General features: G+C 40.7%; 5 protein-coding genes, 1 long non-coding RNA gene and 1 other non-coding gene across 10 annotated transcripts in view; 3 read left to right on the forward strand and 4 right to left on the reverse strand.

The window, feature by feature from the left end:
- Positions 1-6,707, reverse strand: part of scaper (S-phase cyclin A-associated protein in the ER) — a 56,736-nt gene extending 50,029 nt beyond the window's left edge. The window contains exons 1-4 of one of the 2 annotated variants that reach the window (XM_046393256.1): positions 6,043-6,707; positions 2,091-2,208; positions 917-993; positions 451-648 (exon numbers count right to left, since the gene is read on the reverse strand). In XM_046393256.1, coding sequence (XP_046249212.1) covers positions 451-648; positions 917-993; positions 2,091-2,208; positions 6,043-6,210 — 561 coding nt within the window. In that variant the 5' untranslated portion in view covers positions 6,211-6,707. The remainder of the gene's footprint in view (positions 1-450; positions 649-916; positions 994-2,090; positions 2,209-6,042) is intronic. The other variant, XM_046393255.1, reaches the window with a different exon arrangement.
- Positions 539-2,265, forward strand: LOC124061448. The gene is made up of 3 exons (XR_006843755.1): positions 539-680; positions 943-1,065; positions 2,113-2,265. It is a non-coding gene; the product is annotated as an uncharacterized LOC124061448 (long non-coding RNA).
- Positions 6,708-7,657: 950 nt separating the features above from the next.
- rcn2 (reticulocalbin 2) lies at positions 7,658-11,158 on the forward strand. Of its 3 annotated transcripts, none has more exons than XM_046393259.1 (8): positions 7,658-7,712; positions 8,140-8,280; positions 8,377-8,479; positions 8,569-8,765; positions 8,856-8,969; positions 9,097-9,190; positions 9,305-9,444; positions 9,595-11,158. In XM_046393259.1, the coding sequence occupies exons 2-8, from the start codon at positions 8,140-8,142 to the stop codon at positions 9,736-9,738; spliced, it is 933 nt and encodes a 310-aa protein (XP_046249215.1). In that variant the 5' UTR covers positions 7,658-7,712; the 3' UTR covers positions 9,739-11,158. The 3 variants fall into 3 exon arrangements, with proteins under 3 accessions (XP_046249215.1, XP_046249216.1, XP_046249217.1); XM_046393260.1 differs by having other exon boundaries at positions 7,663-7,707; XM_046393261.1 differs by lacking the exon at positions 7,658-7,712 and adding an exon at positions 7,799-7,815.
- Positions 10,339-17,349, forward strand: pstpip1a (proline-serine-threonine phosphatase interacting protein 1a). Its single transcript, XM_046393257.1, has 15 exons — positions 10,339-10,468; positions 11,711-11,811; positions 11,905-11,979; positions 12,130-12,164; positions 12,289-12,395; positions 12,523-12,585; positions 13,104-13,208; positions 13,961-14,006; positions 14,196-14,275; positions 15,214-15,312; positions 15,416-15,512; positions 15,705-15,792; positions 15,948-16,033; positions 16,578-16,672; positions 16,778-17,349. The coding sequence occupies exons 1-15, from the start codon at positions 10,439-10,441 to the stop codon at positions 16,907-16,909; spliced, it is 1,239 nt and encodes a 412-aa protein (XP_046249213.1). The 5' UTR covers positions 10,339-10,438; the 3' UTR covers positions 16,910-17,349.
- LOC124062653 lies at positions 14,961-15,157 on the reverse strand. Its single transcript, XR_006843991.1, has one exon. It is a non-coding gene; the product is annotated as a U2 spliceosomal RNA (small nuclear RNA).
- A 1,418-nt stretch (positions 17,350-18,767) lies between the features above and the next one.
- tspan3a (tetraspanin 3a) lies at positions 18,768-23,645 on the reverse strand. The gene is made up of 7 exons (XM_046394657.1): positions 23,262-23,645; positions 21,366-21,557; positions 21,119-21,193; positions 20,818-20,919; positions 20,573-20,725; positions 20,371-20,454; positions 18,768-19,592 (listed from the first exon to the last, which is right to left on the reverse strand). The coding sequence occupies exons 1-7, from the start codon at positions 23,322-23,324 to the stop codon at positions 19,500-19,502; spliced, it is 762 nt and encodes a 253-aa protein (XP_046250613.1). The 5' UTR covers positions 23,325-23,645; the 3' UTR covers positions 18,768-19,499.
- Positions 23,646-23,905: 260 nt separating this feature from the next.
- On the reverse strand, positions 23,906-26,101 carry ch25hl1.2 (cholesterol 25-hydroxylase like 1, tandem duplicate 2). The gene is made up of 2 exons (XM_046394659.1): positions 25,971-26,101; positions 23,906-25,067 (listed from the first exon to the last, which is right to left on the reverse strand). Coding segments are annotated over exons 1-2 (837 nt in total). The 5' UTR covers positions 25,973-26,101; the 3' UTR covers positions 23,906-24,232.
- Positions 26,102-26,345: the final 244 nt, after the last annotated feature.

The following is a 26,345-nucleotide window of genomic DNA, read 5'->3' on the forward strand; positions in this document are numbered from 1 at the left end:
CAGTCATCCACAAAACAGAATTACGTAAAAAAAAAAAAAAATGCAGTTGTTGATTTTATGTGCAAGATGAAGGCCGAAATGCCCAAGCTCCGATTGAGTAAATGCCTGACAACAAAATCAACGTATGTACAATATCGTTTAGAATCTGTCATCAATATTCAGTCCAGTTAGGCCCAAGAGAGAGTGCTGTGACAATTCTCTCACCAGTGAGCCTTCAAAGAACCCCTCTGACATAAAGCAGAAATCAAGAGGAATGCAAGCTGGGAGGGAGAACTTTTATTATGATCTCAACGTCACCCTCTAGTGTTCATAACACCCAACACCCTTCATTCTCCTCAAAGAAGGAATTCCTGTTTGGTTAGTTCTGATCATGAACTTGCTAATTGTGAAACTTGAATTTGCATTGTTAACTGGGACACTGTTTTTATTTACTACTCAGCGCACACTAACCCTGCATTCTACGACGCTCTGATCAGATTCACAGGTGACGTAGATTTCATCCACAGCTCGACGCAGGTTGTCGAAGAGGAAAGCCCAGTAGCGTGCTCGCAGGTCTACTTTACGGGGCTGCCTGGCTTTGGTGGGGCTCTTCTCTGCCCCCTTGTCCAACAAGGCACCAGCTGTTCCTTTACATTCCACACCAGCATTCTGTGGAGACAAAGGATGGAGCAAACATTATGGTAATGATGACAGACTTTTTACAGTCTTATGTAAGTCTCACCACAGAACTTCTTTGTGAATGCAGGGACAGGAGGTGCATTATATTACCAACCACACATATGCAGCTAACATGAGGGAAAATAAGGAGATCAGAAGCCCCTGTGGCAATGCTGACATCACGCATTATCCCACGGCACTGTTCAACACGATAGTTTGGCCAACAGTGCCACCTAGTGAAAGAAGATGATATACTGACCTGTTTCTTATTTCTCTGTTGCCCAGAATTGATCCTTTGGGCCCTGGAACTGCCACTGGAGTTGCTTTTGGACTTTGCTGTGCAGAGCAGAAAAAATGGCTTATACATTGCAACTGATGGAATGAACTATCTCTGATGATCCAGACGAAGTAACGACCAACATGCTTACATGATGATCATAAACAATGGTTAAAGAGGTCACGGTAATGTGGATTTGAGTTATTATTGATAAATTCAAATAAGCCTTGAATAAAATAACTGCACAGAACCCCAAAGAAGAGGGACAACCAGAGGTAAAGTAAAAAAGCATCAGAGGCTTAGGTGGGGTTTGAATAGGCTGGCCTAAATACAGCTTACTTCAATGTAAGAGTTATTTTTCTTTCAGGATGTCAAGAACTATATTAGAAGCACTTTGTGAACAAATTAAGCTTATTACATAATAATATATTAACCAAAGAATGTGAGGCACAATAAATGTTCATACAGTCAAACATTTCACAATACACAACGCCCTGTTTGCCTAACATGGAGCTCAAAAATGACTTGCGCTCATCTGCCCAGAAACACCTGTCCCCTGAGTGAAAGTTCCTTCTTAAAATGACCTACAATAACCTATAACTGACCCAAAACACAAAGTTGATCAATCTTGTGTCCTGCATACACTTTTCACCGTAGAAATGGCTCCAACATGTATATTAATACAATAATGATTCATTTAATAAGAGACTAGTATTTCTGATGTCGACTGGTGAGGATAACCATGCTCAAGTCTAATCGGCTGGTCGAGCACATCCCTACAGAGGACCAGGCACCAGTGAAAGCTTCAGACGTCATAAGAGACCGTCTGCACTCTGCCATCATTTATCAGTCCAACCACGAGATGAAAAAGCTGATACTGTATCACAATGGACAGCACTGTCTAATCTGGGTATAATTACAGATTGTGTGTGACATAGACAGAAATGGCCACTAAAATGCTTCAAACAAATGACTCAACATATTTCCAACTTAATCAGTGACACCCACTTGTGTACAATGAAAAATGGAACAATCAGAATGTCATACTCCATTTATTCTGGAAACATTGACATGACAACAAGATGAACTCTGCCACAAAACAGAATAACAGCATGTTAGCACACACACTGAAAGTGTATTGCATGCAGCTACCAACCTTCTTCCTCTTTGTTCTCTAGAGGTACACTCCAGGCAATGAGGTTTCGAGCAGCACGGCCCTCTTCAGCAACTATCTTCCTCACCTTGTCATGGCTATTGGAGCGCTGAAAAGATGCCTGCAGGACAAACAGATTCAACACATCAGCTCTGCTCTTTATCCAAGAGCCAATTGAATGATAATGTAGGGTAAGGTCTGTGTAAAGGCCTAAATTATCTTATCTAGTCTTGAGTTGCAAATCTGGTTGTAGACCTGTTTTTTTTTGTTTTTTTTAATAACTTCCAAGGCTTTAAATACGTGGCACTGAAAAAGAATCACAGTATCAACGATACTTTGGACAACCTTGCTGTGGAGCAGTACAAGATCACATGTAACAGAGAGATGCAGGATTCATAAGGTGACTTGCAATGTGATATGATTGCGATATGCTGCCAAGTGACATGTCCCTTCATTGTGACAAACACAGGCACTGTAGTATCTGGAGGAAATGCCACATACACTGTCATTTTTTGCACTAATGTCATGATAGAGGAACTTTTGTTAAAAAAGAATTATGGTGCAGGTATGAATGGAGAGGGAAGGGATAGTGGAAAGTATTAAGAGGCAGACTCACATGTTGTTGGTTTTGGTCTACCTTTTTTTCAATTTGTTGACAATAACAAACATATCAAATATCTGCACCTTATTGTCAAGACCAAGTAGTTTACTGGTGAGCTAACTAGTAACACAGACTGAAGCATGAGTGTTGTTGCTATGGTTACCTCCATTTTCATACTCCTTGTAAAGTGGTGTTTTACAGTGGTGTAAGTGTTATGTACATGTACTAAAATCAGTGTGTAAGAGTACACAGAGTCCAGACACATCATTTAATTCTAAAACATAAACAGACTGTTAAATGTTTCTAGCAAAGAGAAGATATAACTATTCTGTTGCTCAGTGTAACATAAACCTTTTCAATGTGTACAAAACAAGTTTAATAGAAAATTAATAGAACTACTACATGATATTATAAATGACCGAATTAAATCTCTAATCCCTCCTTTCGATGAAAAATAGCAATTCTTGGCTAACACAAGAGAGCACATTGCGATACCCTATTTCAATCATTTGTCCCATCTGTGATGTGCTGTTGTGAGCCATGGTCGTAGCCACAATACTGCAAGCATTAAGTTTATGTAAGGGGTCTACTGGCACAGATTGTGACGAGAAACAGCTACAGGCAGAAGCTCTAAACCTGCTTTGTGCCCAGCATGCATCATGGTTGACCTACACATTGCGTATGCATCAGTGAACTTGACTGTGACCTCGGCCGGAGGAAAGACTGAACCAAAATAAATGCTGCAAGAAGTCACTCATCACATCCTTTACCTATGGGAGAGATGCCCTGTGATGAAATATGGCCTCAACAACACAGAATTATTCCGTCTCATACCAGTTTGGTCAAAAACAAGATGCATAATTGCAAATCTGCTCGACACCATATAAGCATTATCTTCATCTTCTGCAACTACATTTTTCACTGCAATGACATAGACAGAAATATAATACATAATGTACCTAAAACATAATGTACCCAATTTATAATCGTTTATAATTTAATATTATTTGGTCTCATAATCTTTCATCACTAAATATTCTTAAAAAACAACAAAGAAGCTAATACTTAGAGACTTATCATTCATCTTCCCACTCGACATGTTCCCCATGCCAGCAGGATAGCTTGTATATAAATGACCGAATCTGATGTTGACAAAAGTAAGCAAACTCAGGCTATTTTGGTCAGACAACTATAAGATGAGGTTTCAGACTTAAAATACATTGTTACCTGAAACCAACACAAAAATCGAGAGCCAGTTCTCCTCTTAATAGCAAATGAGTCATGGAACAAACTGTTCTCTCTTTTCCTGGCTGGCTCACACTATTCAGACAAGAAAGCTGCAGCAAAAATCATTCTTCTACCACATTTGAAATATGTATAATATAAAGAAGAGGGATGCACTTTATGTCTTATCTAAAAACAAATGATAATTAGGCCAAGGTTTATATAAAACTAACATGTAACAGTGTTTTCAGACTACCCTTCAAGGCAAGTAGAATAATGTGAACATGACTCATTAGGAGTTACACATGCGGAAGCAGCATGCGTGTATTGCTCTGATACTATTTAATGGCCCTAAGGGAGATACCCAACTGACCTACTTTTGGTGAGCAAAATTCTTTACACGTCGAGTGGCCTGGGTTTCATTTGGCCAAGTAGAATAAGACTATGAAGAGATAAAAGATCATCACACAACATAGGCTGCTATAAAATGTGCAAGAATTGGTGAGGCGGGTCAGCGTCAATGCACCACTTCTCATTAAAAAAAAAAAAGTAAATATTTACATGCATCTCGGGCTTTACAGCCATTTGATGACAGACAAATGTTGCAAGAGTACTTTAGCTATTCACACCGAATGGCTAAATGTGTGAAGCAGCCCGAGGCAAAAAAAGGCTTACAGAAATATTCTCTTGATCCAGTTAATCAGCAGCAAACAAGCTGTCTCCTGGGCTGCACTGTAGAAAACTAAGACACACTGTAGAGCATGAGAACTTCTGTTATTTTCTCTGACCAGGCCACCTTCCCCATGCACCAGAGACAACCTTTATTTTCTAGACTGTGCTGAGTAAGGGACAAGTGTAAGGTTTCCCTTTGGGCAAGGTCTATAAACAGATGCACAGATGAAACAGTGGGTTAGATCTAGCTCACTAGGAGAGACACAGAAACAATAAAAACTTAGAGGATACTTACAGAATAGAAGTACAGTCTGAAAGCAGGTTCCTCGTCCTTATCCACCCCTGACATTGCCCACTTCAGGCAACCTGTTCCCCCTTAGCAGCAATGCCGTTTGTGCAAGGTGACATCGTCATCTGCCGGCAGGACCAAAATAGACTCCTACTGTGCAGTCCAAACCGCTATAGCAACTTTCCCAGCTGTGTTAACTCCTCCGCCATTGGTGACTGAGAGACAAGTGCTCAGTAGCCCACCGGTCCTGCCCTTCACGTTGGCTATTCTGTTTGCAATCTAGCCAAAACCCTCAGTGCTCTGCTGATTTAGCAGCCACTTCTCAGGCCCGACTCACTGCCTCCTGCTGCTGCCTGCCTGCCACTCTCCTCTGCTTTCCACTGCATGCAGCTTCCTATGTTTACATCTTCTCTCTTCTGCATCAGAGCCCCCACTCTCTCTGTGTTTCTCATCTCTCACTCTCCTTCTGCCACAACACTGCGCAGTCATGTGAACGCAGCAAGCCTGCCGCTCTGCACACCCATCCTGTGTTGCCAGTGATGAGAGTGTAGCTGCAGGCTCAGGGACAGTGTGTGCAAGTGCAATCGCCGTGCATTAGCTTCACTGGGGGATGCTCTGGATCTGATTGGACTCTCTATGATTCACAGGCTGCTGGGGGACAAAACACAAAAGCCCACATGCTTTGACTGCCTAGAAATGTTGCAAACTTAAAAAGTCACCAAGGTGAAGTTGGGTGCAAAATACCTTATCATCTGATACAAACTTGTTAATTACTCTTGTGTTATCCTACACAAACCATTTTGTTGTCACAGTCCTGTTTTCATGATGTGACAATACACATATACACAAAACCTTGGGTGGTATTTGCAAGTTGGCACTCAGGTCTCACCATTTTTCATTCTTTGGCAAAAATGCCAACCTGGGTGCGTTTCACAAAAGTAGCAGTGTAGAGAGAAACATTTCAGCAATTAAGGGCACCCACCAGAGCCGTAAACATCATACCTGCGGCAGATGAGGTCGCCAAAAAAAATGGTCTTTTCCTAGCAGGACTGCTTGCTATGTAAAGTCAGCTCAAGCTAGCTATGAGTGTATCAGAATTATATTGCTCTGCATTTGAATTAAGAGCTGTATTTCAGCTACTGGCAAGGAGCTAACAAGTCATTACGTACCTTCAAAGCGGTTATGGATGCATTCTTGCTTTTGCCTCCTCCATGCGACGAGCCTGAGCTGTTGCTCCCAGACCTCTCCCTCCCGTCCCCACCTTGGCTAACTCTCGGGCCGAGACGGTGCTGTCCAGCGCCACGCCGTCGTCCATCATGGCGGTTGTCTTTGGACATCGACCCGCGGTAAGTTGAATGCTCAGTTGGTAAAACACAAACGTCTAGACAATGCGTTGTCTTGTTGTCAAAGTTGATGGAAAAACATGTCAGATAAATAGATGACAGTTAGATCAACCTAACAAGCAGGAAGTGCGCTGGCTTTAGATTTTTGACTGGCGATGTGATTATCCAATAATTGCACCGTAACTTGGACCCGACACACACGCTGACCAATCATGTGACGCATAATTCGGGTCAAAGAGTGGTGCATATTTTCCTGGGGCGGGACTTCAATGCTGTCTACCATAGCAACCATGAAAATCAGGCGGGATGTTTGGTTGATTTCTCAGTATGTGTCAAGTCATCTACAGACAGCGGGAATACCAGAAGGAAAGTGAGCCTGCCTTCAAAATAAAAGCATTTGTTAGCCGCTTTTTCTCCCTTATGCTTACGTTCTGTTAAGCTTCATCGTTCTCATTCTTACTGTATGTTAATCTTTTTTTGCCTAAACACCATAGACCATAAAAGCTGATTCTTATTATGATCTAATTGTAATTAATTTTATATTGATTATAAAATAACTATAAATCAGCCACAAAATATGTTGTCAAACTGTACAGCATGAAACTTCCTGGTCTCTTCAGTGTTCTGAAACAATGGCTGGTGAAGCGTCTTTGACTTAAAGTTTCAACTCTTTAAATAACGAGACACTTGTGGATCAAATGACCTGAGGGTCTAAGATATGTCAGAGTGAACATCGTTAAAAAGCAGTTTAAAGACCTTAATAAAACTGGCCGTCACTAAATTAATGTCCAGTTTTTTTTAATTTTTATAGTCTTTAAAATGTGCTCCATTCTTTTCCTCACTTTGAATTTAAATTATTGTCTGTAACGGTCAAAAGAAAACTGTTTGACAAACTGTATGAGACAAAAAAATTGCCACAGTTTATATTTTTCTTGAAAGAAAAACTCTGTATAATAATGCAACAACCAAAAGTGAAAGGACAAACAGGTGAAATCGACAGTTACCTTCAGCTTTGAATCCAAAACAAATATCACCTTTTGGATTGGTTGAATACTAAGAATATATTTTTGGGCTAGAAACAGAAGCTAAGGAAAGGCATATCCATCTTGCAAATAGAATAAATTTCTCAGTTCTGATAAATTTGTACTGGGAGACTTCATCCATCACTTATTTGTCCTGTAATTCTCACGCATACAAGCAAAGAAATCTTTGCATGCAAAACCAGCACCCATTACAGCGCATATGTTATATGAAAACTCGTATCACTTTTGTGGATTTGGCTTGTATTTGTTGGTCAGCCATTTGTGCATGACATCACTTATGAGCCTGGGTTTATATGCATCATCATCATCAGATTTTTAGTTCTAAAAGTTTCACTTTGCCATTAATAAAAAAAAAAGAAAGAGAAAAACGTTTATTTTGAAATCTGTGACCGGAAGTATTTGTAGTGTGAATAACGTCGGAAAGACCAACCTCAGTACGAAGAACTTTGTACGGTAACATCTTTTACTTACATTATCTGAAGCTTTGTAACTTTGGGGGCTTTTGCTCTGTCTTTAGCTTATCATTGTCTATTTGTTTGTATCCTCGATCCTTCCTGTTTGTCCGTCTATTTCATTCTTATTTTTTGTCGCACACATTCAATATAAACAGGAATTAAATACGGTAAATCTAGACAAGAGCAAGTATGTCTGCCAAGCTTTTTGCATCTTCGTTCCCGTCTCTCCTCATCTCAGGCTCAGTTGTTCCTGGTAGATTTTAGTCGGTCTCATCATCATGTAGAACGAGGCTCAAGTTGTCACTGTTTAGTTTGTTTGAACTTCCTGCAGGCGACCACAAGGTCGCACAGTTGACGTTTGGCAACACTGTCTGCAATTACAAAGCCCATTTTCCTTACTGCCATTTACCTGTGTTCATCAACAGATGGCATCCTTTGCATTGTTGGTGTGGCTGGTGCTTCATTTTGGATTTGGACAAAGCTCCCATAAACATCTTGAAGAAGATCATTATATTGGCCAACAGCACAACCCTGAGCATGATATGAACGTCCTGTTGGGAGACGAGGTTGCTAAATATCTCTACTAATTTTTTGACACCCTTCAGCCCAGTGTCTAGTCTTCATTCATCAACCACTCTTTTATTTTTTTTATGCACTTCCAGGACACTGAGGAGATCAAGAAACTTAGCCCAGCAGAACAGAGGAAAAAGTTACTGGAAATTGTAAAGAAAATTGATACAAATGCTGACAGCTTGCTAAGTGCAGGTAAATGTCTGTCTCAACGTTTTGTAGGTAAAGCAAGTTTAAACAGATGTGACTGAGGGTCTCACTCGGTCTGCTGTGTTTATCCACAGAGGAGGTCACCATATGGATTCAGCACGTCTACAGAAAATATGCTTTGGATGATGCAAAGGAACGGTTTCCTGAGTTTGACACTGACAAAGACGGTGTTGTAACATGGGAGGAATACAACACGGTCGCTCATGACCAGCTCATTAGTTTTGATGATGTCTCTGTTCTGGATGATCCAGAGCAAGAGTCGCTCAGACATGTGAGTATAGCTTTGTTGTCTTGTTAATAAGCACACTGAACCACAGGCTTATTGACCTGTTATATCTTCGCATAAATCTGTTCCCATAAGCTTCATCTGAAGGAGAGGAGGCGCTTTGACTTTGCTGACGTGGACGACACACCTGGGCTCGATGTGACAGAGTTTCTTGCCTTCACCCACCCGTCTGAAGTGGATCACATGGCTGTAAGACCAGTTTATATCCTGCTCCTGCAAAAACTCATACGATAAAGTTTTTTTTAAATTTATTTATTATATGAGATCCCTTTGTGTTTCCTGTTAACATTGATTAATATGCCTAATTTCCTTACAGGATTTTGCCATTGACGATGTGCTGAGTGAATATGACAATGATAAAGATGGATTCATCAGTCTGAGTGAATTTATTGGGGACGTTCGTGGTGATGGTAAGACCAGAGTGATGCGATGACCTGTTTGTAGTTAGTTTCTTCTGCTGTGTCTAGTTGGCAACACCTCTGCAGTATTAACATATTCTTTTTTTTTTTTTTTTTTTTTAACAGATGATACTCCTTCACAGTGGGAGGTTGAAGAAACAGTACGGTTTAAAGACCTGTATGATCAAGATAAGGATGGCAAGTTAAATAGAGAGGAGCAGCTCCGCTGGGTTGCACCTAATAGTTACGGTTCAGCAAGGGAAGAGGTAAGACTTAACTCCATGGAATAATGTATACTAAAATGTTTTTAGTATAGTGTATTTTGATTTCCTTATATAAAATTCCTCTTTCCATGAGGGGTATCCTTCTCTCCAAATCAGATTTATTCATCTTGTTTATCTCTTTGTCATCAACAGGCTCTTCATCTCATCAAGGAAATGGACCTCAATGGTGACGGGCAGATCTCAGAGGCCGAAGTTTTGAAAAATCAAGAAACATTCATGAACAGCGAAGTGACAGACTATGGGAGACAGCTGCATGTGTCGCACGATGAATTATAGCTATGCCCCATGTTGTTGTTTATTGTAGAGTTTTCTCATTTGTTTTTATGAAGGTTGTAACATAGTTTATTTCCTGTGTTGCACTTTGACAGCAGTTGTGCGATGTATAGCACACAGTGGAAACTGTTAACCGTATCTTTCTATGATCGATTTGTAATAGTAAATGACATGGACAAAATAACAGAAAAAACACTTTGCAACCAAGCATGATACGTCAGGTCAAGCTGTACATGCAAAATACCAGAAGTTTCGCAAAATAGTATGTGATGCAGGGTTATTGTATTAGATTGCATAATATTGTAAGGCATTCAGTGTTATTTTGTCCATTACCTACATGCATATAATCCTGAAAAATAGCGTTTTGTTTTTTTATTTTTTATTTTTTTGTTTTTTTTTTAGAGAAACTGGACTTTGTTGTGGTTTCATTAACATTGGAGATATGTTGAATTATGGTTTTGTATTATCACTACATTAGTTTTCACGTGTGCTAAAAGTAAACCGACGTGGATATCAGTCCAATTGTGGCAAGACATGTTGCAGCTCTTCCTCATTTAAATCAACTGAGTGAGTGAGTGAGTGTTGCTGTTTGAAAAGGCTGGTTTCCTGAATGTGTCATGATCTGTTTCACTTGTGTCGAGCGGCAGCCTGTTAAACTGTTGAGTGGATTCTCCAACACAGACTATTTTTATCCACTGCCAAGATGACATTACAGTTTAAAGATGCCTTTTGGGTGAGTGAGAGCAATGCTGCTAACTTTTGCTTTTGTTTTTTTGCTTTGCTTTTGGTCACGTTTATGTTCAGTGCTGAAACTGACAATGCGTTTTTACTGAGCTGTGAAGTCAGCACTGTGTTCACTGGAGCTTTGAGGGTATAGCTTTCATGTAACTTTCTTCTTTTTGTCTTGTCTGGATGGTATCTTTTGTACCATATACTTTAATTTACACTATCATTTACACTATTTAGTTATCTGTAGCTTATCTTTACACTTCATCTTGTCTTTGAACTTTTAATCTTTGTTTTCTTTTCCGTTTCTCACTTTGAACTTGGATGGGTACTGAACCGTGGCTTTGATTAAAATATTAACTTATTTTTTAGCACGCAGTGTTGCCAGTGAACTGTCACTGATCATTGTCAACAATCATTGAGTTGAGTTGTTAAAACCAAGTGTGTCACACATACTAAGCAGCAATCTCTCAGTACAACCAAATTAATACGTCTATACAAAAACATTATAATAACCATGTGTTCTATGTCTTTTTTGGGGTTTCCTGTTAAAGCTGATTTCTTTCATTTGATTCCTTTTATGGCCTTGATAACTCTGTATGACAGCGCAACACACTAGAACTCAAAGTGTCCACGTTACCAGTTATTAGTGCAGTATACTTACTTTTTACCATCAGTAAAGTATGTTTGACAGGAAGTATTGATTTCTAACCTCAGTCTGTGACCTCATGTGTTTCCTTATTCCTGCATACACTCGTCCTGCTATCAGTATTGTCATGTAAATGTGAACTCGGTGAGAATCAAAATTAATAAGTAATTTTACTTCCACGTTAGTCAAATATTTGCAAAGTAGGAATACTTTGACTTGAGAAGAATTTTGGGTACTTTTCACCCTCTGCTGCTTTCCATTCAGACCCCAGCAGCAGCATTTCACAGTTTCCATTCTAGCTGAGATACCACCACCACCACCACCACCATCACCACCACACCTCCATATGGAAGGAAAAAAAATCTCCCTCAGAAGTCATCAGAGTAAAACATAGCACTGAATATCAAATAAATCGTCAGGTTTTACCTGAATGTGACCTTTTTGGTCTTTTAAATACTGAAGAAATGCAAAAAACTGAACCATTTTCTTTCCAACGGACATGAAACAAACAGGATTTAGTTAAACTTTATTCCAAACTTTAAAATTGGGTGTGAAAGTACTGAAAGTTTGAGGGTTATGGGATGATATTTATGTTTCCAGGGAGATGACTTCATCAGTAATATTGGGTATGAGACTATAAGTCAACGACTTAATGATGGTCGACGGACATGCAAAGAGATGGAGGAGCTCCTGAGAATGAGGTGAGCTCAGAAATGTCTTATAAAATCTACATGCGCAAATAGAATTGTGACTCTGTAATGTGGTTCAGCTTTGTCGTGGTTTTGTCCGTTTAGGGCATCAGCTGAAGAGAAGTATGGTAAAGAACTGGTCGCTATTGCACGCAAGGCCGGAGGTTTATATGAGATCTGGTAGGTGGGTGTGGGTGTGTGTGCGCGTGTGCGTGTACGTGTATTTCAGCACTGAAAAACTCATTATTTTCCGTGCAACACATTTATTCTGCAGCATCAGACATACATAAAACTTTTCAGAGCATAAAAATGTTCATTTTGTTTTCACAGCACGCTGAGAACATCTTTTGACGAAATGAAAACACGTAAGCACAGGATATGCTTCCTGCACTACCGGACTTAAGTACTTCATACATGTCTCAGAGATTAGTTTATATTTGTTTTGTTTTTTGGGTTTTTTTTTTTTACATTTTTAAAATTGTTTTTCAGAAATTGAAAACGTGGGTAACTTGCACATTCAGCTTTCTGGAATCCTGAAGGAGGAGGTGAAGAGAATGGAGCAGTTCAGAGAGCGACAGAAAGAACAGAGAAAGAAGGTGCACATGACAAGCTTTTTTTATCCTCATTTGCACACAGAGGAAATCTAAGAAGTGCTGCGTCTCAGGGTGGTTGTCTGATGATTATCACTCTTGTTTTCTCGTTGTGTTGTCTCTCACTTGTTAGTTTGAAATCACCATGGAGAAGGTCCAGAAGACAAAAGTCTCCCTCTACAAGAAAACAATAGATGTAAGGTCCATTTGTGTCCATTCAGTGTGTTTATATTACTCTTTATTTGAAACAGTGACAGTGGTAAACAGCATGAATCACCTCAGGTGCAGATTTTGTGCAGGTACATCCTGCTTGTATGAAAGGTGCATTGAGTTCAGCTATTGCTCATCCTGAAAAGACCTCAGTAGAAAAGCACTGTGCTGTAGGTTTAAGATTATTAAGAGGAAGATAAAGAGGAAGATATGCATAAAAAATAATAAAAATGTCATAACATATGTGGTGTATTAGACATATTGTATTAGTAAGCCTCAGCTCATACTTCCTTCTGCTCAGAAGAAGGAAGTGAGGTCTTATTTGATACATTTTGTTTATCCTGCACATGCATGGCTCCTCTTACTTGACTGAACTTGCAAACCCCCAAACCCCCACCCCCCACCGCCCTCCCTTTTCCTGTAAGAGGTTCATAGAGCAAAGAGTTGATGAACAAAGCAGGGGTGTTACAGTTTCTGATGGTTTCTGTTCTGTTTCCCTACTAGTCTAAAAGATCCTATGAGCAGCGCTGCAGGGAGGCAGATGAAGCAGAGCAAACAGCTGAGAAGATGAGCACCACTCCCACAGCCACTCCCAAACTGATTGAGAAGGTAAGTCTGGTATGACTCATTAAAGGTCCAGTGCAGCAGTTGCCAGTCCATGCTTGACTTTCTAAAAGGACGATAGGGTTTTACTACAACATTTTCAATTTCCTGGATAAAAGGTCTTAAAAATGATACCTACTCGCTTTCGCTTCCTGAAAAATCCAGGATCAACATACACAAATATTTATCAGATGTCTCCTACCTTACTGAGAGGTCCATTCTGTAAGTTTCCACACCACACTTGTGTAAGCTGCATAATGGACTGTCTCAGAATCATGCTTGTACATACATGTCTTGAAACGAGATTTAAGGTGAACAAAGAAACTTTTCCCCCTTCAGCATGTTAAATGGAAAACTGGTGTCAGACTTTTCAAAGAACTGAAAAGTGAATCATCCCAATCACACACATTGTCCAACAGTTGGTTTGCCTCTAAAGCTGTTACAGTGTCACTGGCATTTAAGACTGTTGGACACTTCAGTAATGCATAAATGAACAAAAGCTAACACATGCTAACCACAACACTGATAAAGTAAGAAATTCAATTCTACTTGCCTAAATTTAATTTTGTCATTCATAAGCTGTGTGGATTTCTGTTCAGATCTAATATTTGATTTATTAAAGGAGAGCAGGAGCTGCATTTCCTTTTATTGGGGAAAACTACATGCTTACAAATGCTTGAATTTGCCTCAGGATCAATAAAGTATCTATCTATCTACAGATAGAAAGGCAGCGTCTCATTTTGTCTTTTCTGTTTCAGACGAACAACAAATCTAAACAGTGCAGAGACGCTGCAGAAGAAGCTGGTAAGGACAAACAAGAAATGAGATGCTGTAATTTTCCCATTTCCTTCCCTTTTACAGAGGATTCAGGAAATAAAATTAGACACAGTATCAAAATCATATGCTGTTATGCTTGCTATGCTATGGCCCTGAATGTTAATGTAAACGGTGCATGAAACCTCAAAGTTTCCTACATGTGATTCTTGTCTTTAGAGAAACAGTACATTTCAAACATTGAACAGCTTGACAAGACTCGTCAAGAATGGGAATCAACGCACATCAGCACATGTGAGGTAAAGCAAGCCCCTGTTAGCTGTATTTCTCCTCTTACTGTATTTGTCAAGAGAGCAAATGCTTGATGCATTTTAAAATGTACAGACTTAAACCAAGAGTGGCAATACCCGAGGCCCGTTTTGTCAATGAGGATGTGCAACACTTCCTATAATCTGACAATACAGTGAGTCACTAATCTGCCAATAGGCTTCTGTGTTACCAACTCTTTCTATGTGTGATCACAACAGCAAAACTGAGGAAGCCATTCAACTACTTTATCTAACAATATTCAAACAGCTTGTGACACGGGATGTCACACACACACACCCACATACAGTAAACAAGAAAACAAAACAGGAAAGACAGGAAACGTTGAATGTTTCAGAGTTAAATAAATACATTTGAAAACTATGAAGAATTAAAAAGCACTCAGATGACAAATATGAACCTTTGAGTTGACAGATTGACCACGCTGGACATTTTTGTCATTGGTCAGAAGTGTACATGCAGGGTTGTATAGTGTCATAAATGATTAAAGATTAAAGATTAAAGTGACATATTTTGTCATTGGAGGGGAACTCACTCCAACGAAATTTGTTCTCTGCATTTAACCCACCCAAGTGACGTGCACACACACAGCAAACCCGGGGCAGTGGGCGACCGCGTGCAGCGCCCGGGGAGCAGTGGGGGTTAGGTACCTTGCTCAAGGGTACCTCAGCCATGGACACCGGGACAGGGAATCGAACCAGCGATCCACCGGTTACGGGTCCGACACCCTAACCGCTGATCCACGACTGCCCCCAAAATCCAAAAATCAATTTAATATATGGTCCCCGGGTAGGGGACGTATCAGATATTAAACTGATAAGAACAGATACTACACTTGATGTAGTAAATGAAATGTGCTTCAGTGTTTTCTAGATTATTTATTCTCTTTCCCAATCACTCTGTTTTGCAGATGTTTCAGCAGCAGGAAGAAGATCGTCTCAGCGTACTAAGAAATGCTTTGTGGGTGCACTGTAACCACCTGTCTATGCAGAATGTGAAAGATGATGAGGTGTGTGTGGCCACTTCTCAGACGTGTATGTCACTGTCAGCAAGCGCCTCACATATTCTGTAGTGGGTGTATAAAACTTTGAATGAATCAACTGCTCTTTCAGTGTTACGAGGAAGTGAGGAAAACGCTGGAAAAGTGTGACATCATCACAGACAACAGCTGCTTTGTGGAAATGAAACGCACCGGCTCCACCCCCCCAGGTAGGCACCCGCCCTGCAACCCTCCTGATTTTGATTTGAATATGCTCCAATTTGGAAATTTTAATATCGTCTCTTAGCTGCTGCTTTAAATGTTCAGTGTTTGGCACGGGTGGAAGCAGGTGTTGCACTCTGAAAATGCACCCATTAAAGCATTTATTTATTTGTTTATGAATGTCAATGGCCTTTCCACAGCTCCTATTCAGTACCAAAATTACTACGAGAGGGATGTTACAACTGAAAGAAATGGCAGCGCTGGATTTGTGGGGGGAGTCATGAAAAGGTCAGGATTACACATTGGAAAGCACTGTTATCAAATGAATGAAGATGAAAGTGATGTAAGATTAGTACTACATGATGGGTTTTTTTGTTTTTTTTTTACTTCTCAATACATTTTCGTGTATTTCTTACTTTCAGTATTTTTTCCCCACTTTGTAGGTTTACAAATCTTCTGCAGGGCAACTGTTCTACTGGCTCCAAAAACAGCATCAATGAACCAGTTACACAACCTATTGGTGGAGTAGGTGAGTCACTGGAGTAATATTGCAAATTCCAAAATGAACATGAAAGTCACTTGATCCTTGCAAAACGAAGTGTGAGGCAACTCCAAGGAACATACTGTGATTATTCCTGACATCAGTGATTTCCAGCTAGTAGATTTCCAAAACAAGAAACACAAAAATGACTACAAATTGCGAGAGGCGTGAAGTTTATTTGTTGCCAGTAAACTACCAGACATGCTTCCAACACGCCATCAACCTCAGTTTTACCACCATAATCGCTATCAAAACTGTCACCCAACTTCTGTCACTAGTGACACTAATAAAGATATCAACCTTTAGACGATAAGCAGTGTCAAAACGAAATCCGAGTTAAAATTAGCTGAAATGAGCACACGTCAAACACGACAGATGGTGTCCATGTAGCGGGACCTGAACCACTGCTTTACGCCACCATCAACATAAAATCATTTTATTTGGCTTGCTGATGATCTGGCAGGTTGCAGATTAGGAGCAGCTTCACACAGTGTCTGAGCAATATTGATTATGTCTGCACTTCTCTCTGCAGAAACGTCAGAAGGAACGTATGCGTCCATTCCTGCATGTTATGGATCCCACCTGAGCAGTGAGCAGTACAAGGCGGTGTATGACTACGAGGCACAGGTCAGCTTCTTAGCACGAATGTCTTACGCCTACATAAGACAAATGTTCTAATTCTTCTTCATTTTAATGGATGTGTCTTGACTGATTGTTTCCATTATTGTTTAGCGGGACGATGAACTCTCTGTATGTTTTGGGGACATCGTGGTCGTCTTAGATCAAGGCGAGGATGGCTGGTGGATGGTGCAAAGAAATGGCCTTCGTGGATTGGTTCCTGGCTCTTACCTTGCCAAAGAATGAGGCCACCCAGCAGACAAAACTAGGACTGTATGAATACAGATTCTTGTGTAATATTTTGTAAATTTGGTATATCAAACTGGCTTATAGTTGGATCTCATCAGTTGCTCATACACTGTACAGACAAAAATATCGGGACATCTGACCATTACACCAACAGGAACTTTAATGACATTGCATTCTAACCACATTGACAGCTTTGCAGCTATAACAGCTTCCACTCTTCTAGGAATGCTTTCCACAAGATCTCGAGGGGGTGATTCTGTAGGAACTTTTGCCTGTTCATGCAGCAGAGCAATTGTGAAGGCATTGTTAGGCATTGATGTTGGACCAAAAGGCCGGGCTCACAATCTCCATTCCAGTTCATCCCAAAGGTGTTTGATGGGGTTGTGGTCAGGGTTCTGTGTGGACCAGTCAAGTTCTTCAACACCAAACTCCAGCCATGTCTTTATGGACTTTGCCTTGTGCACTGGGGTACAGTCACGCTGGAATAGAAAATGGCCTTCCCCAAACTGTTGCCAACTGTTGTCCAAAATGTCTTGGTATGCTGAAGCATTAAGATTTCCCTTCACTGGAAGTAAGGGGACAAGCCCAACCCCTGAAAAACAGCCCCATAAAGAGGTGTGTCTGGATACTTTTGTCTGTACTGTGTATTTCTGTTATAAGGGTCTTTAAAGCCTCTAAAAGCAGGATTTTAAAACTTTCACTTTGGCTCCCCCTGCAGTAGAAACATAGAGGACATAGTGTCAGAGTACACCCTGTGGACGTAACCCAAAAAACATGTTGATGAGGGCTGACTCATGCCATTAGAATTAGAATATCACATGATAATCCTGCAGATAGGGGCTTTCATATACAGCAGCCCGAGACAGTGTGGAATACTGAATTATTTATTGCTATGGCACATATTCATTTAACTTCGCCCTTACAGCTGGTGTGCTGAGGCCTCCTCATACCAACGGCAGCTGGGTGAAATAGTGATCTGCTGCACAAGGTCACTGCACTAAGTTTATGCATATACTGTAGTATTCTTGTATAGTCCTAAATGTTGAGCAGAATATTTGGTTTCTATTGCTGGCTTGTACATAATTTCTAGTTCTTATTGTGTGGTTACTGTTTCTTTGATTATTTGTGAATGAAAACCTATTTATTCAATATGAATTTGTTTTTACATACCATCGCTGTTGTTTCAACAAACACCATTTGTGACAAAACCATGCTTCTTTTTTTTCTCTGAATGATGCATCTATTGTAGTGAAGGTTGTTCTTCTTAATGTGGATTACAGGAAGACCAGAAAAATCCAAACAAAGGAGCTGAAATGCAACAGGGCCACTATTCTCAGGTCATGTGCAGGATCAGGATCAGTCAGCTCGATTTGGTTCAAAGATATTCAGTTACTCTGCAACAAGTGATGTATTGCTAACTCAGTATGTATCAACTAACCAAAGCGGAATCACTTTAAGTGTGGACGAAGGGCCATAATGGTTGTTAGGTGTCCACGAGATGCTCCAGAAGCACGTATAACTAGATGTAGTGATTCCTATTTAAGTTTTAGTATGAAATTCTTACAGGTGTAACATTTTAGGTCCATGGGAACATAAGATAAAGTCATAAAGCTTTTAAGATTAGACACAGACCAAAGCGCCAGGCTGAATGTGTGAACCTTTTACAACCTTTCCCTAACACCTGAACTTTGACATGTCTTTTTTGAGACCAGGCAGACTGGTTTCTCCAATGACAACAGTCGCTGAATATCAGCTTTGTCTCGACAGAAAGGAAAAGTCACATTTGGTGTAGCAACTTCATCTCTCTTAAAAGATGTGAAATTTGTGCTAAGAGAAAATAAAATTGAAAAAGGCGTTCAAACTTCTCCCACAGTTTATTTACAATCTTGAGTCAATCTTGCTACATATCAGCAAATCCAAGTCTAAAACCACAATCAGTAGACTGTTGGGACAAAAACAAACAGCTAGAGGTCAAAGTCTATGTAGACTTAAGAATGCATTACCACTTGAACAATCACAAACATACGGAAGTGGGTTACAAGGGTTGATTCTTCAAAGAAAGCAAAAATCAGTTAAATTACACAGTTAGGGCTGTGGTGCCCAGTATTGCTTAAGAGAACACATTGGTGAAATGTGAGGTTTTAACCAAAACTGAGCTGTAATCATGACTGTAGAAATAGAATAGTGGTAACAGTTAGTAGTAGTAGTAGTAATAGTAGTAGTGGGGGCACAGGGTAAATATATACGGTCTTTCATTCAAGTATATGACAGATTTAAATATAAAATATTGAAAGCAATACACATAGTGCAAACTAAGATATGAGGAAATTACCCTGTCCACATTTCACTCCATATGTGACTAACAAGGTCTGAGTTTGGTAAGAATGAGGTTTTGCTTCCTCATGCCCTCATTTACATTGACCACTAAAGGATTTGGTCAGCAGCTCTTGCGGGGAAAAACAGGTAAAACACATAACTTCAGTGTGGTTAGTGATTTAAGGTTAGAGTGATAATAGATTATCTTCATTCTCTCACCAATGACACAAGTAAAGTGAAGTGTGCGTAACGGTGAGCCGTGTGTTCTCCTCTATGCGTAGGTGCCCCCTGTAATGAGCGGCTCATAGGGAGGATCTCTGCCTCTGCGGCACAGCACAACACATGCACACAACATCCCCAGCACCTGGAGGAAAGAGACGACACATTTGCTCGTGTTTACTGTAGCTCATCAGTTACAATCCCGCAGGTGCATTTGGGCTTGAAAAGAATTACTTCCACCTCATGCCTTGGTTTGTTGTGCGTCTTTCCTGCTTATTTCCAGTTAATTCAATTGGGCATAGGTGAACTCAAGCCAAGTAGCAGAAGCATCTCAAGGACCATTGACAGAAGCAGGGTACACTAGAGCTAAATTGCCAAGCGCCTTAACAACGGACATAAGTAAAAAAACAAATGAACTGAATCAATTTGCATCTGAAAACTTATCATAAACTCTTAATGATGGCTACCCCCCCCCCCAAAAAAAAAAAACAGGTGATTTAATGGTGAAAGAGGAAGAAAATAAGCAACCATAAATCTAATTGAAGATCCTTTCTTTGCTCAACTGAACTGTGTTTTGTCCACCTCAGCATAGACTGAACTAAACATTCAGCTCGCCACTTCTCCTTTTTCACTTTCACCGCCTAAAATGACAAATGTCAGTGGCGAGCATATCAGCTCTGAGGAATTACAAGTTAATTCTATGAGCAACTTGATGGCAGGCCAAAATAAAACCTTGGCTGTTGTGTGCAAGCCAGTGTCTGTACTCTGCCAAAGGGCATTTATGAGATTAAAGAAACATCATTGTGTAACACCACAAAAACACTTGTGAGTATTTTGGCAGCCACACCTTCTCTCTAGCTAAGTTGCAAGTAAACTTTCATCTTGTTTTTTTAGATTAGAAACGGGTCGATGAAGTTACCAACCTGGATGGCAGCAAATGTCAGCGCAGTCCAGATGACATACATCATGATCTCCTTCAGCTTCTTCACAACCAAAGCCTCACAACCCTACACACACACACACAAACACACAAAGAATACTTTCAAACATACAAAACTAGAACACATCACTTTCCTCTTACTTGTGTTTGGTTTAAAGTTTTGACAAATTCAGAAGTTGGTTTACTTCTTGATAGAGATCTTCAGGATGAGTGAGGGACCCCGTGCAACTTCCAATGTTATTTTTGCAACAGCTGATGGGAACGCTGTTGTTTTTGGATTCCTGGTACCAATGTGTATATTGCCAGTCTGAGTAATTGTGGATCCCACAACACTGAAGCTGTGAAAATGAAAACAATGGAAACTCAAGATAAGATGGTGAAACAACAATAAAATCATTACACCAGGTTTACGGGACATTTTCGTCCTCACCTGTCTCTGAATGTAGTCAATGGCACGACTCTGGGCATTGCTGTTGGTGCCGTTGTACTCATCATACACTTTCTTGATGGAACTATTAACTTCATCTTCCACCTGGAAAATGATTAAGAAGGATGAGACTAAACATGTGACGACATGTCTCCTTGAAAAGTGAAATGACTGGGAACACATAATGGTAGATGTTCCTGCTCTTCCTGCTCTGTTCCTGGGTGTGATCTGCTGGGTCACAAGTTGAACACCAAACGAGGCCAAGAAAAACAAACGGGGACAGAATCGTATTTGACTTTCTCACCTTTGCTCTGTAAACGTATCCAAGAACCACCACTGCCACTTCTGTCATGAAAACCAGCAGGAGAATGACGACAAACTGTGGATTGAATTTCAAGATAACAGACATTTATATAAGTAAAAAACAAAAAAAGTGGATTATCTGTCATTTTTCCAGTTAGACTAAATACCACCACTTTTGAGAAAAAGCCTGAACAACAAGGGGTTTTTTGTGCAGTTTCTGCTTCATGCTCATGAACTAGTTAACTGACCGTTCTCAGTCCACAGTAGCTCTCCCTCACTGTCGCACAGCACCCAATCAGCCCAATAATGAAAAGGAGAGCTCCAACTGCGATAATGGTCACTGCTGGGACGAGAGTGTAGATGTCTTCAAAGAAGTGATCGTAGTCATCGTATGTAATGAAGACATATGCCCCAACATAGCACAGGATACCAGCAGCGGCCTGTGGGTGACACCAAGTGATAAGACAACACGATTCTGTGACCTGAAACTCAAGATACTGCAGCAAGGTATTCCAAGACATCGGACACTTGTTTCTTTTTCCACTTTCGTAGTGTGTCTGGGTTCTGCTGCGCATTGAATATACAGGACAATAAACAGTGTGCTGGGGTTAGTTTTTGCAGCAGCAAACAGGATATCAGTATATAAACACCAACAGTACACTTATTCGGAATATTTCCACTTTCCATTACTTTAAACTGCACTACATTGCAGAGAAAATTTATTTGGAAAGCTATAGTTACTCTGTCGGTTCAGTTTTAACATACAACACACACTGACAGGATTTTAGTAGGTTTATCAACCCAAGAGACTGTGTGTCAAAGTTTATAGGCTTATCTAAATTACCACAGATGCGGTCTGGTAAACAGTTGTTAACGTTGCTGTTCTTTACGCTACTTCCACAGTGTTTCTAGTCACTTACAGTGGCTGTTGTGGAAGAAGGCACTTTTATATTTTTGATCCACACGTTAAGTTTAGTGCACTCCTTGTCACGTTAAAGATGTGACATATACTGTTTCATAAAGATGTGATCTTCTGCCTGTGTTCTTGCCACACTCCACCCTAAGCCTAGAGGTTGGAGAAGCGGCTTGTGATCGGAGGGTCACCGGTTCGATTCCCCCACTGGACAGGCAGGAAAAATTTGGGAGTGATTAATGCGAAAAATGATCCTCCCCTCCATTAGCTGGCTGATGTGCCCTTGAGCAAGGTACTTAACCCCCCAATATGCTCCCTGGGCGCTTGATGCTGCCCACTGCTCCTGTGTGTGTTTCACTGCATGTAATTTGCCAGGTGTTGCATGTGTGTGTTCAACAAAGGATAGGTCAAATGCAGAAGACGAATTCAGTGTGTGTATGTAAAAAATATATATACTGTCAATAAAGCTGATTCTTCTTCTTCTTCTTCTAACCTGCTACAGTACACAGTCAACATTAGCTCCACGTCAACCTGCTGCTACATTAAAATGGTGATAACGTACTAACGTATCAGTTACAGTTTAACAGAGTTTATGTAACGATAACCCGAGAGTTCTCTTTAATACTTACACGTTTTTAACTTTTTACTTTTCCATTAAACAAGCAACAGATCTGAATACATTTTCCAACACACCTGTGATCACACGCATTGTCATTCATAGTAAGTGGATTTTCAGTGTACCACAAATCACCCGAGGGCTTTTTTTTTTAAATACCAAAACATACTGAACAATTTAGCAGCATAGTTTAAAATTTTACTTCGATCTGGGTTAGGTTTTATGCAACTGACTGTCAATATGGGAATCTGAGGCATAATCTCTGCGGTTTGATGGATTAAGACTAACCCGCTGCCCGCAGGGAAGGTAAAGTGCGAGTTTCACCACAGCAGCAACAACACTGTGGTTCTGTGAACAGACAAAGAAAGTCTTTTTAACTCTAAAACGTGATGAGATGTATGTCACTTTGCAGCTTGTTGTTAGCGGTAAATGATTAAACCTAACAAGTCATGTTTGTGAAGTAAAGCGTTTCGCACTGCCATCGTCAAACTAATCCCTCCCTGGTTAAACAGAGGTTGGTTTGCCGCAGCTAGCAGAGCAGCTGACTGGACACGCAGCTAGCCAGCAGGTCCTCTGTGACGCACGTTTAAAACTGCCATAAACGTCCAAACTTACCCAAAAAATCAGGTTCAGAAAGACCAGGACCGTCTTAGATGACGTGATGCCACACTGTCCCATCTTCACCACGGGGATGTAATGCTGTACGCGTTGGAAAATATTGCAGGTTTCTACTCAGACATGTCCCGGCTAGCTACACCACTTAGACTCCATACCCTGACTGTGACACTGGATCGGGTTCATCTGGTTACAACGGTGACGCAGCGCCACCAACACAACCTTAGAGTGACAGCAACAAACGCCCAAGAGACTAATTACTCATATTACCTTTCAATATTTTTTGTTAATATGTCGTATGCGATATATATTTTTATAAATATTATCCTCTGTTTGTGGTATATGCAGTCAGCTATCAAAAGATAACGTATCTTAAAGTAAATCGAAGTGGCGGTTGGAGCGTTTTTCTGACATCTAGTGGTTGAAAACGGTATCACTACCACTCAGTGGGCTCAACTGTCACTCTCAGAAATACAAGAAGCACACCGGTGTCACAGTAGAAAACCAGAGATAAGGTGGCCAGTGGTCACTATATCATGAATATGTCCAGTGTAATGACTTTTTCTCTTTTGTCCATTAAGTCAAGTGCACAGAAATATGCCAATACATAGAACAGAGCAGGAAAGAAAAGGTTCTCAACAGATGTTTTATTTACACAAGGAAAAATGCAACGTTAGCTACTTTTAAGGCTCAGGCTCATTTTCAAAGAAAAAAAAAAAACAGACACACTGGGTGACAGATAGATTTGGTCATTATTTAGACTATGCACACAAAATTTTCAAGATCTGATGAGTACATGGTCTCACTATCATTAAAGCTACAGGAAACTTAGCACATCTTATTTATATAGTGACATGCCTCCATTTGTGGTGTAAGAAATGTAGATTTGTCTTAAATTTCACTGTGCATTTTAATATGCACATAATTTGAAAACACAGACAAATAGCTGCTTGCAGTAGTGCTATAGCCTTCTATTTCATAGCAGGAGAGAAGCTGAAATCAGAATGCGTGCCAAATATTTTATCCCAGTGGCTGAAGTGTGGTGCAAAGTTGGTGTTGGGTTTCTGATGGTGAACATCGTGTTTGCTGGGCCCTCCGTAGATGCCAAATGGTATCATGCGTGATGTGGACCAGGGGAAATCATAGCCACAGTGATCCTCTATAGACACGTAGACATGCAGCACCATGAATGTCCATGTGGTAAGTAGGTGGCATCTCAGGATCACAGGATTGAGAGTAGTCCAAAAGCCGACTGTAACCAGCTCCCATCCTCCAAGACACTGAGTGGCCAGAGCAAAGGGAGAGGAGTATTTATGATGAATCGCATGGAAAGTGACATACAGCCAGCGGATCCTGTGATGGAGCAGGTGCCAGATGAAGTACTGGAAGTCAAAGAGCAGAAGGTTACCTATCACCCCAGCTATCAGCTCCAGCAGGGATGGAGCCTGGTCTGGCAAGTCCACAGGTGGCCTCCATGCCCACTGGGCCACTGACGCTGGGAGCACAAGTAACACATGGTTGTAGAAAGTGACACCTGCACAGTGCAGCAGCGTAGCGGCTGAAGGACGATGGTTGGGTTGGATCTTGAATTGCTGGACCCATGTCCATCTATCTCCCATGATGTCACAAACAAGGAAAGGAAGGCACAAGACAAAGTAGGAAGATACGGTCAGAATGATGGGGAAGAGAGGAGATCTCAAATAGTCTCTGTAGTTGAGCCTCAGGCTGTCCCACAGAGGCTGCAGCAAGGAGTCGTTTCCTAAGCATCTTATCCAGAGATCTATGCCGGCATCTGAAAGATCCATCCTGAAGTGAAAATCACAAGGTGAATATCTTATGGACGTTTAGGGTAGGTAAACGATCAGCCAGAAACAGTGGCTATGTTAAAGACTTAATACAATGAGTGTCCGTTTGCTCTTCGCTCACTGTGTGCTATCAAGTGACGGATGGGTGCAACACTGCAACAAATTATTCATACGCCTACACTCTGGTTAACTGGCAACATATATCGCACCACTTGATAAAATGTTTAGAACTGGAAATAATTCCCAAATCCTATTTTCTGTTGGTGCTATATCTCTGGTATTTTACGCAGACACACCAACAAATATGCAGTAATTATTGTCCTATTCTCTTAGGGTTTGTTAGCAGTCTCTTGTGTTTCCCCCCTTTCTCTGTGTCTTTTTGTCCCTATATGTTCTGTATGTTTGGTGTATTTCGGATCAGAGCTGGGTGGAACTTCTTCCTGGCGATTCTCCTGGACATCTTCAATTCATTTCCCTGCAATCAACTGCACCCCAATCCAGCAGTATTTATGAACCAGTTCATTCACTCCATCTCTGCCAGATCACACAGAGACCAGTCACCTATAGTGGTATACTACGCTTCAGGTCAGCTCTTGCATATCTTGATGCTCTTGCTTTTGCTCTTGCTTACTAGCACCCATCTCTTGCAACTCAGGCTGACTGTCTGATTCAGCCTTCCCTGTTAAGCTATGCTTCCATGCATTGTCTTGAGATCCCTGCAAGCTGGAAATCACCCTCAGCTCTCTTCATCGAACACATTACACTCAGCAGCGACACAAAACAGCTTCACCTATTTGATTCACCAATTCCCCTCTGCAGGAGAAAAGACTGTTTAATCAGCCAAGACTTCATTTTCCGTAAAACCTTTTGCAAATAAAGTAGTATTGTTGATTATTTAACTTACATGCTGTGAGTGGTCTGCTTATGGCTCCCCTGCCTTTGCAATTCTTAACAGTACTCTGTTATTATTGCTGTTGCTACGCATCTCTTTTTGTATGCCCCTTCTCTCCAGCTCTCTCGCTGTCTCCCTCCCACTCGCTCTCTCTTTTTTGCTGTGTTTTGGTGCACAGAGATGAGTATTTGTACTGATGCAACACAGATTTCACCGGAAAGTCTGTTTCAATCAGAATAATGTGCACAACATTAGTGTAAAAATCTAATATAAAATACTGATATCTCTCCAGCCTTGATTTTCCAGCATAGTGATGTTTGAAACGGGCCCATTGCTGCTTCAGAAGGTCTAGAACAGGTATGAAATGTGACCTTCGATGATATTGTT

This window comes from Scatophagus argus, chromosome 7 (assembly GCF_020382885.2).
Source record: "Scatophagus argus isolate fScaArg1 chromosome 7, fScaArg1.pri, whole genome shotgun sequence".
NCBI classification, from domain to species: domain Eukaryota; kingdom Metazoa; phylum Chordata; class Actinopteri; family Scatophagidae; genus Scatophagus; species Scatophagus argus.

Bases quoted from the DNA above. Each gene is read 5' to 3' on its own strand.
- pstpip1a (XM_046393257.1), top strand. From the start codon at position 10,439: ATGACATTACAGTTTAAAGATGCCTTTTGG. The intron at 15,513-15,704 runs GTAGGCACCCGC...GCCTTTCCACAG, and splicing joins CACCGGCTCCACCCCCCCAG to CTCCTATTCAGTACCAAAAT. The intron at 16,673-16,777 runs GTCAGCTTCTTA...ATTATTGTTTAG, and splicing joins TGTATGACTACGAGGCACAG to CGGGACGATGAACTCTCTGT.
- rcn2 (XM_046393259.1), top strand. From the start codon at position 8,140: ATGGCATCCTTTGCATTGTTGGTGTGGCTGGTGCTTCATTTTGGATTT. The intron at 8,480-8,568 runs GTAAATGTCTGT...GTTTATCCACAG, and splicing joins TGACAGCTTGCTAAGTGCAG to AGGAGGTCACCATATGGATT. The intron at 9,445-9,594 runs GTAAGACTTAAC...TGTCATCAACAG, and splicing joins ACGGTTCAGCAAGGGAAGAG to GCTCTTCATCTCATCAAGGA.
- tspan3a (XM_046394657.1), bottom strand. From the start codon at position 23,324: ATGGGACAGTGTGGCATCACGTCATCTAAGACGGTCCTGGTCTTTCTG. The intron at 21,194-21,365 runs GTCAGTTAACTA...TTCAATCCACAG, and splicing joins GCTACTGTGGACTGAGAACG to TTTGTCGTCATTCTCCTGCT. The intron at 20,920-21,118 runs GTGAGAAAGTCA...ATCATTTTCCAG, and splicing joins GATACGTTTACAGAGCAAAG to GTGGAAGATGAAGTTAATAG.